The sequence below is a fragment of the Cnephaeus nilssonii genome (genome assembly GCF_951640355.1).
Source record: "Cnephaeus nilssonii genome assembly, chromosome: 23".
NCBI classification, from domain to species: domain Eukaryota; kingdom Metazoa; phylum Chordata; class Mammalia; order Chiroptera; family Vespertilionidae; genus Cnephaeus; species Cnephaeus nilssonii.
The window spans coordinates 4,208,326-4,222,477 of NC_137094.1; the positions used below are offsets into that span (position 1 = coordinate 4,208,326).

Sequence of the window (14,152 nt, forward strand, 5' to 3'; positions counted from 1 at the left end):
CTGGCTTTGGGCCTTTTCTCTGTGACATCAGTCTGTGCGATTCTCTTGTTTTCTGACAACACTTGCTCGCTGATCTCCCAGGCTTCCTCGACTCACTTCCACCCAGACCCCGGGGGGCGGCCCCACCAGCTTCCCGGGGGCCAACCAGACAGGGGGTTCCAGCACCCCAATGACCGGCACCTCTTTGGTTCCAAGAGAGAAAGGAACTCTAATGTCAGGGATGGAGGGAAGCTTGCGACGCGCCCTGGTCCCAACCGCGCAGCCGGGGCCGCCTGCGCCCGGCCTCGCTCTCCGGGGCCTCGGGACCACCCCACAGGCCTGCCCCCGCGGCTGCGTCTCCGCGGCGCCCAGCGGGGCTCCAATTCCCTTAGCGTCCTGCCAGCTTTGAAATTCATAACTCGAGTGCCATTGCTGTACATGTAACGAAAACACCATGTATGACAGCCAAGCCTTTGTACATATCTCCATGTACATACTTATATATACACACGCATTCCTGTTATTAGTATGTAAAGCGGGACACGTCTAGTAGTCCACGTTTGTGGTTTCCTTAAATCCTGGAAAACGGCTTTGGAGACCTTTTCTCCCTCTCCCTCTTTTCTATGTAATAAACACCCACGTGACCTGCCTGGTGGCTTCTCCCATCTGCGCGCGCGCTCATGTTCATAACCCAGCGGATCGCGGACCGGCTCCCCGCGGCTCCTCCCTCTCTCGCGGCCTTTCCGTCCCGAAGGTTGCCCTTCCCCAGGGCAGCCCGCCTTCGTCAGACCTTCTCACCCACCTTCCTCTCCTCCTGGGAGGCTCGTGCCATTCCTCCTCCAAGGGCCGTATCTTTGATCATCTGATCCCTTTGCAGCCGGAAGTTCACACATTAAATTGGTCTTTGGGACCCAGCCGGGGTCTACCAAGAAGACGTGCACAGATGAAACTCACGTCCTTGTCTTGGCTGTGCGAGGGGCTGGTGAGGCGAACGTGTGCGACGTGCGCATGTCAGTCTCCTACACCAGTGGTCGGCGAGCTCCTTAGTCAACAGAGCCAAACATCAACAGCACAACGATTGACATTTCTCTTGAGAGCCGAATTTTTTAAACTTATACTCGCCCAGGCCGGGGTATTTTGTGGAAGAGCCACACTCAAGGGGCCAAAGAGCCGCATGTGGCTCGCGAGCCGCGGTTTGCCGACCACTGTCCTACATCAATAAGAAGCAAGGCGAGAGTGATTAGAACTCAGAACTAGATGTCCAGCTTCAACCAGGGGCTGGCTGGCCTGGTGCTGCCTTGGAGGGAATTGGCAGGACACAGTCCACGGCCCAGCCAACATCTCCGTCTTCTTTTTAAAATATATTTTCATTGAGTTCTGAGTGGAAGGGAGAGGGAGAAAGAGATAGAAACATCAATGATGAGAGAGAATCATGGATCGGCTGCCTCCTGCATGCCCCACACTGGGGATGGAGCCCGCAACCCCGGCATGTGCCCTGACCCAGAACCTACCCGTGACCTCCTGGTTCATAGGTCGACACTCAACCACTGAGCCGCGCCGGCCGGGCCAGCCAACATCTCCTTTAATAACTGGGCGGAGACCAGACAGCTCATCACACTGTGGATGAAGGGGACGAAGTCCGTTAGAACCAATCAGAGTTCACAACATGCTTGCCGGGCGGAGGCCTCTCCCAGGTGGGATCTAGTAACTAGAGCTGATGGCTGCGTGGAGGGGGCGCTCGCTGCTCCTCACCCAGGGTGTCGTCTGGGCCGCGGCTCATGGGCACCGTGGCGGGCGACGGACAGCGCCTGACTCGCTGCATCGGGAGCAGCAGGTGCATCTGCCCCTGGCGCGGGGGCCGGGGGGGCGGGCACTCTCACACCCCAGGGAAGGTCCGCCCCTCACTGTTGCCTCACGTGAGCCCTGGCCCCGCTCAAGTCCAGGGTCAGACAGCACCGTGACCTTGCTTGCTCTGCTCCCACCCTGTCCCAGGGCCAGCTCCTCCCCTGCTTCACCCCTGATTCTGGGGGTGCCTGCCCATCATAGCCCCCCCGCCCAACCCCCCAGCCAGGCCAGTAGCAGGGCCCTCTCGCAGAGTAACCGCAGGGGCGGGTCTTTGCTGAGAGCGTTCTAGCTGCAGTCAGGGGGCAGCTGCTTGCTCCCTGGACCGAGGCTGCAGGGGGGAGGCCTGCGCTGCCCGGGACCGAGGTCCACCTCGCGGCGACGGGAGGCTACAGCGAGACACGGACACGACACCGCGGAGAGGAGCGGTGGAGCGAGTCACCCCTGACCCCACGGCCACGCTGGCCTCGCCCGCCTGGCTGCAGTGCACAAGCCACCGTGCGCCTCCCTCCGTCCGTCTTCCTTCCTTCCTTCCTTCCTTCCTTCCTTCCTTCCTTCCTTCCTTCCTTCCTTCCTTCCTTCCTTCCTTCCTTCCTTTCTTTCTTCTTTCTTTCTTCTTTCTTCCTCCTCCCTCCCTCCCATAAACTCGTTCAGGATGAGCTTCTCTCACTAACAACAACAGCAAAAGTCCCAACTGAATATCTGCCCCAAAGCCTCCTCTGACTCCCTCCGTCTCCACCGTCTTCCCACCCACCGAGTCCACAGTGAGACCCGCTCCGGGGCTCTCGTCCGTGACCCGTGTGCACACGCGCACAAGCGCGCACGCCAGGCCGGGGCACACGTGTAACTGTCCTCCACGTGGGACGAGTGATGGATGTGGCGCTTACATGTGACAAGATTTTATTCCTTCCAGCCCCGTCCTCCCACCTCCCCGCGCCCCCTGACCTCTCCTGTGACAGGGTATTGGGGGGCAGCTTTGAAAAGTGTGGCTGCCACATGCACAGTGATTTCAGTTAAAAGTGTTAAAGTCCCGGTGGAGGCTAACAGCACGTGCCCCATCTTTTCCCGTCACCCGACCGCGAGGTGAGGGAGAGCGGCGGGGGGGGGGGGGGGGGGGGGGATGCTGTGCCGCTGGCCGGCTTAGCTGGCTCCTGGGGGCCCCGGGGACCGGAGCCTAGAGCCTCAATCCCTTCGTTTACATCGCCCCTTTCGAGCCCTCGGGAAAACGGAACCTGAGCTTGGCGCTCCGAAGCCCCGGGAATTCTCGGCTTCTCGGCCTCAGCCTGGGGCCTGCTGTCCGTCCAGCCTGCAAAGATCCCACAAGCCAGAACTACGTCCGGCCCTCCTCAGGAGCCAGGTTCTCAGACATGGAGCCCCCAGCCGCCTCCGGGGAGGTTTCTGTTCTCCTCCTGCCCCCCCGCCCCCCGCCCCCCCCCCAGCTGCCCCGGGAGCTCGCTGCACCTGTGGGGGCGGGGGCGGAGAGGAGCAGTTAGAAGCAGGTTGGCACCCATAGGAAGTGCCCCTGCACCTGGCCCCTCCCCCCCTCCCCCTCCCCCTCTCACTCCCCCCTCCCACCACATCCCCCTCCCCCTCCCACCACATCCCCCCTCCCCCTCCCCCTCCCCCCTCCCACCTGACGTGGGAAACATGTGATGCAGACCCCTCTCAGGACAGAGGCGGGCTGTTCCCACGGGCTTCCTGCCTCTCCGAAGGGCTGGGGACCTGGCCGGGCGAACAAGCACAGGCCAGCGGGTCTGGGAGCCCCGAGACTCCCCCTGGGGCCGCGAGGGCCGGGCAGAGAGGAAGAGAGCACACACTTGGGAGACGGTGAGCCGCCAGTCCGTCCTGGTGGCCGGGCCAGGGTTTCCAAAGCGACTCGCAGCTCCAGCGCGAGCATCTCCCGTTCAGGCTTTAGCAGACTGATGGTTCAGAGGAGGGAGAGAGGACGGTCGGCCCACTTCTCCGTGGCCACTGGCGGATGCCTGCACGCGCCCTGACTGGGCGCACACCCGCCACCTGGGCGCCTGGGGATGGCGCTCTCACCCATGAGCCACTGGCCAGGGCCCGGGCTTTGTTCTTGGTTGTGAGACCCACGAGGCCCTGTTCGAGGGGGCCCCGCGGCAGCCCGGGGTGTGGGGCCCCAGGTCATCGTAGATGGGAAACGCCGTGTGCGCCGAGGCCCGGGGTGAGGAGCGGTGAGCGCAGCGCGCGGGCCTCTCCTGCTGCCCTGGCCGAGGCCCAGCCTGGGATCCACCTGCAGACGCCCTCCCAGCGACCCGGCGGCCTCAGAGCGACACACACCTGGGTTCTGCGAACAGTAACCGCGTGGAGCAGTAGGATGCCACGCACACGCCTCCGGGAGCCGGTGCGGCTGAAGCGTGAACGGCGGTGACGCGGGAGAGTGGAGCAGAGAATCGCCCAGACACGGCAGTGCCCGGGCGCCGTCCTCCTTGTGTGCCAGGCTCTTAACTCCACCGTGAGGGGCAATTGCCTTTGTGGTTAGGTTTTCTGAGGGACGTTTTCATGTTAAATGTCACCCCTTTGTGGCTCTATGCACAGTCCTGTGCGCAATCTGTCAGACACGCTGTAGAGCCAGAACCAACCTGGGGCCCCTCGGCATCCGAGCCCGGGGGTGACTGGTCTCAGACCTGAACACTGGTCAGTGCAACTCACCGTCCCTGCAGCCGTCAGGCCACGGTGTGGCTGGGCCGGGATGAGAGGACAGGCGGTCTCCCCTGGGCATCAGGGACGGGACGAGGGCGGGGAGGCTCCCTGGGCAATGGGGCTCCCAGACCTGCGAGGTGGAGGACTCCCACCTTCCTGCCTCAGGTGCCTTGTAATGCACATGGCCGTCCAGAAGGGGGCGGCCTCCCCGACGGGGACCGTCTTGCTCTCTCCACACGTGTTCGCAGAAGCAGGACTAAAACTGGGCGTTTCCCCCTGAAATAACGCAGGGCTGCTGGCGAGCACACTCTCTCAGCCTGGTATGGTCTGTCTATGGTTTGCAGAGACTATTTTTGAAACGACCCAAATACACGGCTCCACATTGAAAACCAGAGATGAGCATGGCACCCCTCCCCCTCCCCCCCACCTGCTTCACTCACGAGTGTGGGAGGTACAGGCGGAAGGTGGAGTTGGAGACCGTGCGTGTAGTTAGCAAGGGGGGCAGTGCTGTGGCTGAACGCCTGTGCCCCCCACGCCCCCCTTAATCCCTACCCCCATGCGCTGTGTTTGGAGATGGGGCCTCTCAGGACCCCAGAAAGGTCAAGTGAGGCCATCACGATGGGGCCCTAGTGAGGAAGAGAGCCAGAGTCCCCCCAACCCCCCTCTCACACACACACACACACACACACACTGAGACACACACACTCACACACACACACACACTGAGACACACACACTCATAGACACACTCACACAGACACAAACACACACACTCACAGACACACACACAGACACACTCACAGACACACACACACAGACACTCACACAGACACACACAGACACACACACAAACACAGACACACATAGACACACACTGAGACACACACAGACACACACACAGAGACACACACAGACACACACAAACACAGACACACATAGACACACACACACTGAGACACACACACACAAACACAGACACACATAGACACACAGACACACACAGACACACACGCAGACACACAGGCACACACACAGATACACTCACACAGACACACACATACACAGAGACACACACAGAGACACACACACTGAGACACACACACAGACACACTCACACAGACACACACACAAACACAGACACACATAGACACACACACACTGAGACACACACACACAAACAGACACACAGACACACACACACAGACACACACGCAGACACACAGGCACACATGCAGACACACTCATACAGACACACACACACACACTGAGACACACACACACACACACACACTGAGACACACACACACACACACACACACTGAGAAGGTGGCCACCTGCCAGCCGGGAGAGGGGCTCCCCAGAGGCCAGACCCTGCAGAGCTTGGCCTTGGCCTCCAGCCGCCGGAAGGAGAGACGCATGTCTGTGTCCAGCCACCAGGTCAGGGGTGTCTTCCGGGCAGCCAAGCCGGCTGAGACTGGCACCTCCCTTTTTGTTCTTGTTGTCAGCGTGCTATCCGACTCTTTATTTTTTGCTTTTACGAAAACCCTGCCCCTCCTCACATCTGCTGTGACCCGCCCCCCACAGGCCATCTATCCCCTCTGCACGTCTCTGCGCAAGGCGCCCCTCAGGCTGAGCAGGGGCCACCGAGGGCCAGGAGCAGGCCGGCCACGCAGGAGACACGCCCGCTGTCCCTGGGTGTCGGCGGGAACTGGGATGTGCTGGTGTGGGGGCGGCACGGGACTCGGTTGGAAGGTCTGTGAGGAGGAATCTCCGAAAGGCCGGGGGCCCCTTCGGGGGACCTTGCCGAAGGCGGCAGCCCCGGCCTTGCCTTCCAAACAAGTCCGAGCCCCCGGGGGTTTTGCTAGAATCTCTGTTTGGACTTCAGGACGTCCTTGTTTGAGAGACACGGCAGGGGCAGGTGCTTTCTCAGGGATGCTCACCTGCGGAAGGTGCCCAGGGGCTGATTTTAGTTCAGGCCGCTGTGACAGTAAGGCCTGAGGAGGCAGGCGCACGGGGCTGCTCGGGGGCTATAGCCAGGCAGTCCCTTAGCCTCTGTCACAGAACACGTGCCCGTCATCACTCGCCGTCGCTCAGGGTCTGCCGTGAGTCCCGCACACGGGTTTTCCTTGGCTCTGCGGCTGCCTCGGCGGGTGGGGGAGGGGCGGTAGTGACTGGAGTCGTGTCCCGGGGCTGAGGGGACAGAGGGCTGTGCTTCCCTGCAGGTCACAGGGAGCCCGGGACACCCAGTGCCCGAAGGGCTCCCGGTTCAGGCCCCCCCCCCCCCCACCAGGCTGACTGAGGGTCTGGGTGGCCAGAGCTCGCTCCCCGCCCCCCGGGACCTGGGCCAAGAGAACACAACCCCTGTGTGTCCCCCCCCCCTCCCAGGCAGGAAGACAGAATCGGTGTAGAAACCAGGCAATTTCTGGATCCGAATCCCCGCTTCCCACGTACTCCCCAGGTCAAGGTATTCGATCTGTTGACGCCTCAGTTTCCCCATCTGTAAAATGGAGACGACACAGCCTTGTTCATCGAGTTGATATGGGGACAAAAGGGCACCATAGCCCGACCAACGTGGCTCAGGGGTCGAGCGTCGGCCCATGACCCAGGAGGTCAGGGTTCGATTCCCGGTCAGGGCACAGGCCCAGGTTGTGGGCTCCATCTCCAGCAGGGGGCGTGCAGGAGGCAGCCGATCAGTGATTCTCTCTCATCATGGATGTTTCTGTCTCTCTCCCCCTCTCCTCTCCTCTCTGAAATCAATAAAAACGTATATTTTTAAAAGGAGACCACAGCTGTGAGCCCCCCAAAGCTGCAGGGGCTCCCCCGCCTGGAGCAATGCCCGGGAAGCACGGCTGTGGCCGGTCAGGGGCCCCGAGCCACGCGGCAGGTTCTGTGGAAGAGGCAGAAAGACTGGCTCGGAGGCGGGTTTTAAGTCCTTTGCAGATTAACACGTTCTTCCATCAGACCCCTCTTCCTCGGGGTCATCACAGCCCGACTCCATCCTCCCGATCCCAGGACCCCCCCTCCCCGCCCCGACCCCCCTCCAGGGCTGGGGGAGGACACACTGCAGACGGCCTCGTGGCTCCAGGTCTTTATTAGGAAGGTACAGAGCGGCTGCGGCCTGTCTGACAGGCACGTGCGGGTGTAACCGGTCAGTTTTCTCCACGGTGATGCGGGGAGCGGGGTGCGGAGGGCAGGGGACCCCTCGGGGCGCCCTCCCCTCCGGAGAAAAGGCACTGGCTCGGGGTGACAGCTGCTCCTTCCGGGGAAGGGCTGGGTTACGTGTACACAGGGCTGACCGGTGGATGCAGAGGACTCAAAGCTAAATACAGCTAATGAGGCGAGCGTGGGGGTGGGCGGGGGGCTGCATCCGGGCTCCCCCGGCAGGAAAGGGGGTTCAGGAAGAAGGCAGAGCTTAGAGGAGACACAGAATCCAGCCTCTCAGTCTTAGTGTTTTGTGCAATTAACAACAACAACAAAATAAATATAACTTACAACTTCTTACATGACGCTCAAGGCAAGTCCGGGCCGAGCAGTTGAGAAAACCTTCCTTGAAGGCCAAGCAGTACGGAACCCCAATAATGCAGGGCTGGGGCAGGGGCAGGTGCAGGTGCAGGGAGGATGCTCACCCCCCCCCCCCCTCCCCGCACCTGCGTGGCCAGGCCCCGGAGCCCGGCCTGGGCGGGGACGGCCCTTCAGACAGCCTGGGGGAGCTGCTGGGAAATTCACTCCAGGGTCCGTGTAAGGAGGTGGGGGGTCAAAGGGGAAAGGGCGTGAGAAGGGAGCTGGCACAGTGAAGGAAGAGCCCTAAGAAGATGCCGCTGCGGCAGCTGCTGCGCTAAAGTGCTCGCTTGTGGCCGGGAGGCGGGAGCGGGCCCGGGTGCTTGTTCAGAGCGTGGGTCTGCTTTACAGCGGACTCGTCACGGACAGGCCACGGCCGCCAGCTCACAGCCGGAGCCCCGGAGGCGCCCTCGGGGGGGCCCCTTCCCCCAGGAGCCCCCGGACCAGGCCCCCAGCCCACGGGAAGCCGGCGGGACTCAGCCTCCGGGTCACGTGCCGTCACAGGCTGGGGGGCGGGGTGACCTTGAGCAGGTCGGCCCACACCGGAGTTCACCACTGTTTTGAACAAGAGCCAGGAAGCTGAAAAGCGATTTCCTTTTTTAAAATCTGAACGTCTATGTCCTCGCGTCCCACCCTCCGCCCCCGTCAGCTGTCACTAACCCAGGTGAACGGGGAACCGTGCCCTGTGGGCGAGCGGACAGTCCCCGGGGGACGGGGAGCCCTCCTCCGGACCGGTCCCTCCAGGTACACACACCTGGGCGCACACGGTCTCCACGTGTCCCCGAGCAGCGCTCCGTGGAGGAGCTGGCCCCAGTGGCTGCTGGCCTGGTCCCCAACTCTCCTCCAACAAGGGGGCGTGGCCCGGGGGCACCGCTCTACAGGCCTCAGCCGGGGGTCTGCCTTCCAAAGTCACGCACGTTTTACATCCTCCTTGATGACATAAACTCACTCGCCTTACACTTAGGATAAGGCCCACAACTGGGTCCCCACCAGCCTTCAGCGCCCGGGACCCCAGGAAGAGAGGCGGGCACACCCGGCGCCAGTGCCCCGGAGGCTGCCCGCACACGGGAAGCACAGGGCTCAGCCCTTCAGGACGTAGGACTTGTTTCAGGGGGAAAACAGATGCAGGAGCCGGCTTCCTGCTGCTTCCGCCTGCCCAGGGCCGGCCTGAAGCCCTGCCCGGACTGCGGGGGCTCGGGGCCTCACAGAAGAAGCCCGGCGTGCAGGCAGGGCCACCGAGCGCCCCCAGGAGGCGGGAGCAGGGAGGGCGAGGTGTGTCCTACGCAGGTCTGTCCCTCCCCGGGGCCCTGGCCCGCTCTCGGCACCCTGGCGCTGTCACACAGGCCGAGGGGCGGTGGGAGGCACACGTGGCTCTGGGTGGGCGGCCTGGCAGCTCTGAACTCATGGGCGGGAATCGCAGATGGAAGAACTGGGGGGCAACACCAGAGGGCACAGCCTGCTCCCGGTTCCTGGGCCTCACAGACCGCAGAGACCATGAAGGCCCCACACGTCCTGGACCCCCGGCTGCTCATCGGAGGGTGCTCTCCTCGGGGCCGACGTGCGTTCCCAGTGGTTCTGTGCCCCCAAAACAAGGAAGCCGGGACCAGGCACCCGCTGAAACGGGGCTCTGACAGCCCCTGCGGGGCCGGGAGGATGGGGCAGAGACGGGCTAGGCTGAGCAGCGGCACGAATGGCACTGGCCACCAGGGGGCAGCAAGCGCCCACAGGTCGCCCTCCCTGAGCCTCCAGCGAGATGGAAGCCCAGCTGACCTCCCTGCGGGCAGCGGGCAGCGGGGCCTGGCGTGGGCACTGCTCTTCTAGAAGGAGATCCTACTCACGGAGAGAAACGGGAGGCCCAGGCCAAAGCCCCGCAGTGAGGAAAAGAACGAGAAAGCTTCGTCCCCTCTTCTACAAAGTGTCCTGTAGTGCAGTTGGGAGGGTCCGTCTGGCTGGCACCCAGTGGACGTGAGAGGAAACTCAGGAGGAGCAGGGAGGAGGGGGAGGGGGCGGCCAGGAGCGGGGGAGGCGGCCGGGCGGCCTCAGGCCACGGGGGCGCTGGGGCCCGGGCACATCTCGGTCAGGATGTCGATGAGGTTGTTGAGGCCCGAGAGGTAGCCGTCCTCGCGGTTCCCCTCCTGCCAGGGCACGTCGTGCTGCAGGGTCTGGCCCTCGGGCAGGGGCGTGGTCTTCCCGAAGTCGATCATCCACACCTTGGCCTGTTCCTTCTTGTCGTGAATGAAGAGGAGCGAGCTGCCAATGACCTGCAGGGAGCAGGGGGGTGAGGGGGGCGCAGAGCCCGCCCGCCCGTCCCTCCCGCTGCACCCTGGCTCCTGGGGACCCGGACACCGGATGGGACTGGAGAGGCCGCTCAGGTGAGGCCCAGAGCCGGCAACTCTGCCCGCGGTCTGGCCCAGGCCTCAGAGCCCCCGGAGAGGCCGTGAGGGGGAGAGGACATCGGATTCCAGAACAGCAGCCACCCCGTGTGGGCAGCGGCAGGAGAAGTCCCGATGGAGGATTCTCTCCCCGTCCCCTCCCTCCCCCCAGCTCCAGCCTGCACACTTTCCACTATTTCAGACCATAGCTAAGACTTGGGGCTCACCCTTCCCCCCCTAGACCTTGACCCCCAACATAGGAGATGCCACACTCTGCACTGGGGGGTCCCGGGGAACGGGTTACTCGGCTGTTGTAGCAGCTCAGAGAGCTTCTGCCCTGAGACCCTCCAAATGCACCCACAGCCCCAGGAGGGCCGGCAGCGAGGCCGGATCGCCCCCATCCCAGCAGGAACCCCTGCACGTCCTGGGCAGAGGCCACGGGGTGTCTGAGGCTGGGCCCTGCCCGTGGTTTCGCCAGGGGCAGCGGCACCAAAGGGCCCCCTGCTCTGGGCAGGTCAGAGCAACGGCACGGGGAAGTGCGTTCCCAGACAGAAACAGCCACAAACCCTCATCTGCGTCACCCACGCGGGGCCAGGAGCTCGGGGCGCAGGGAGGGCCGGGGCTCTGGGCAGGGCAAGGCAGACCCCGGAAATGCCGAGCCCAGAGGAAGGGCTTCTTCCTGGTGAGAAACAACAGAACCTCGGGTTCTGTTTCCCAGGGAGACTCGCCAAGAGCAGAGGAATAAACTTCAAGGAATAACGCACAGGTGCTGAGAGCAAAGAGCAAAGCGGGGAGACAGAGCCTGGGCCGCCGAGGGGTCACCGGCGGCTCCGAGGCCTCCGGGGCCCGGTCCCCGGAGGAGCAGGCAGGACGGAGCGAGGGAGGCTCAGCGCTGAGCGAAGACCTGGCATCCAGCTGGGAAGACAGAGGCCCGGGAGCAGCCGAGGACCCGGGGCAGCTGGGCTCCAGTGAGGCCGCGGGGAGGGAAGGCACCCGAGAACCTAACCATCCCTGGGGAGTGGCGGGCACGCCGAGAGGCTGCAGCTGTGTGCGCACACGTGTGCGTGTGCAGCTGTGTGTGCACGTGTTTGCCCCTGTGCGCACACACGTGGGGCTGGGGGCCTGGGCGCCCCTATAAGACCTCCAGCAGAGGAAACCTGCTGACAAGTTCCAAACGCTCTCTCTCAGGTGTCCCGTCTCCCGCCTGCTGCCCTGCGCACGGAGGCGGGAGCAGGTGGGCCTGCGGGTCTCGGGGTGACGGGTTACTCGGCTGTTGAGCAGCTCAGAGAGCTTCTGCCGAGACCCTCGGGCGTGTGGGACGGAAGTCCCGCCCCAGGACCCGGCGTGGCGGGAGGGAGAAGGAGGGGCACGGCCCGACCTCAGGCAGGGCAGTCCCGAGGGGTCACCCGGCTCCTGGCGGAGCGGGGGACGCGGTGCCTGCGTGAGCCGGGCCGCCGGGGGCCTCTGTCACCCTGAAAACGCCCTCGGCTTGTGGAGCAGGCAGATCTGTTGGTGAGAGAGACGAGCTCTCACCCAGGCCCGGGTCATGGGCGGCCCCCGGGGCGCAGCCCTGCCCAGGACGGCAACGGCCCGTACCCACCTCGTGGCCCCTGAAGAAGGGGGACACCTCCAGGGTGGCCCGGATGTCCTTCAGCCGGTCCCGGTAGGCGGTCTGGGAAGAGAAAGGCGACGGGGTTTTGAACACTTGGGGCTGGGCTGGGTTTTAACCCTACCAGACCGCTGTACCTAATTTTCGGTAGTCCTACTTCCTACAATGTCTCCAAGTTCCATCTTATTCTAACCACTTGTTTGCATGTAACTAGCATTTTTCTATATCATGTTCGTTTTTTCTCTTTAATGCTCAGGAGCCCAGGTATAGGGGACAGTTAGGTTCAGGGCCTCAGGTCTGGTAGGTTTAAGCCCCACTAGGGTCCCTGCGTGTGAGGGGGAGGGACACGCGGGTAGTGTAAGCAACTGAGGCCAGAGCAGGCGGGGGGGCGGGGGGCGGGCTCCTGGCCGTGCTTTCCAGGCCGCACGGCTCTGTGGGCCGCGGCGGGCGCACAGCCCGAGGCCGCGGCCGGGCACTCCCACGGGGTTCAGGGGACGGGGAGGCAGTGCAGAGGCGGGCAGCACCCTGGGAGCCCGTTGCCATGGCGTCTCCCTGACACAGACGTCAGCGCCCTGACTTCTGAAAGGGCAGAGCGGGCGGGAGGGCCACCCCTCTCTCTCCAGGGGCCTCTCGGAGGAGCCCGACAAACAGGCCGACCGTGTGGCCCTGGGGGTGCCGCCTCCCCGGGGACGAGGGGGAAGCCAGGCCGCCCAGGCGCCCGGCTCGATCCCAGCACGGCCCCGCCCTCGGGGCACAGGAAGCAGCCTCTGAGCTGCTCTGCTGAGGAGCGGGTGACCCAGCACCCAGCCTCAGGCCCTGGAGGGCGGGGCGTGCCCCACGGCTGAAGCCTGGGCACCCACAGGGGTGGAGGGAAGTCTCCCCGGTGGCAGAGAAGGGAGGCAGCGTCCCCGTTCCAGCCGGCTCTGAGTCTCCTTCGAGAAAAGGTGTCACCCCCCCTCCCTGCTCCGCAGCTCTGCTAGCAGGCGCCTCTCCGTGCCCAGCCCTGTGCCTGCGTGTCCGACTGTCACAGGCTCCCAGCCCTGTGCCTGCGTGTCCGACTGTCACAGGCTCCCAGCCCGTGTGCCTGTGTGTCCGACTGTCACAGGCTCCCAGCCCTGTGCCTGCGTGTCCGACTGTCACAGGCTCCCAGCCCGTGTGCCTGCGTGTCCGACTGTCACAGGCTCCCAGCCCGTGTGCCTGCGTGTCCGACTGTCACAGGCTCCCAGCCCGTGTGCCTGCGTGTCCGACTGTCACAGGCTCCCAGCCCTGTGCCTGCGTGTCCGACTGTCACAGGCTCCCAGCCCGTGTGCCTGCGTGTCCGACTGTCACAGGCTCCCAGCCCGTGTGCCTGCGTGTCCGACTGTCACAGGCTCCCAGCCCTGTGCCTGCGTGTCCGACTGTCACAGGCTCCCAGCCCGTGTGCCTGTGTGTCCGACTGTCACAGGCTCCCAGCCCGTGTGCCTGCGTGTCCGACTGTCACAGGCTCCCAGCCCGTGTGCCTGCGTGTCGGACTGTCACATGCTCCCAGCCCCGGGGTGCAGAGGTATGGCACCCTGCTCTGGATGGGAGGGTCGGGGTCCTGATCCCCGTGGTCAGAGCACCCGTCAGGGCAGTCACTGTGTCATGAGCTTCTGTCACTGCACCTCCAGGCTCAGAGGCTCCGGCAGGCTCTTCCCGGGGAGCGGCTGTGACACCCCCCCACCCTCCCAGCCCACTTCCCTCACTCAGCCTCACAGCCTGGGAGACCGGGTGCAGGGCCAGCAGGCTGCCAGCCCCTGGGTGAATCCCGGCTCCGCCCTGTCCTAGCTGTGTGACCCTGACCTCTGTTTCCGCATCTGTGGAATGGGGACAGGAACATCCACCGGCTCCAGGGGCCCCCGTGAGGGCGGATGAGGCCGGGCAGTGCTTGGCGGCAGCGGCTGCTAAGGAGCGCCCGCGCCGGGGATGATCGCCCTTAAAGGACGGAGAACGCGTCTGGGAGCCGCAAGGGGAGTGAGTGAGCGTCACCAGCTTCCCCATCTGCCCGCAGAACGGGCTGGCACCCGCCTGGCCTTCCTCGCCTTCCCAGCAGCAGCGTGGCCAGGGCTGCGTGGGCTCCGTCCCTGCAGACTGGGCACCGCAGCCGGCC

General features: G+C 64.1%; 1 protein-coding gene across 2 annotated transcripts in view; it reads right to left on the reverse strand.

The window, feature by feature from the left end:
- Window positions 1–7,545: 7,545 nt before the first annotated feature.
- The window catches only part of ITPKB (inositol-trisphosphate 3-kinase B), a 95,788-nt gene continuing 89,181 nt past the window's right edge, over window positions 7,546–14,152 (reverse strand). For both annotated transcript variants that reach the window (XM_079763804.1, XM_079763805.1), the window contains 2 exons: window positions 12,016–12,087; window positions 7,546–10,304 (listed from right to left, as the gene is read on the reverse strand). In XM_079763804.1, the coding sequence (XP_079619930.1) occupies window positions 10,083–10,304; window positions 12,016–12,087 (294 nt within the window). In that variant the 3' untranslated portion in view covers window positions 7,546–10,082. The remainder of the gene's footprint in view (window positions 10,305–12,015; window positions 12,088–14,152) is intronic.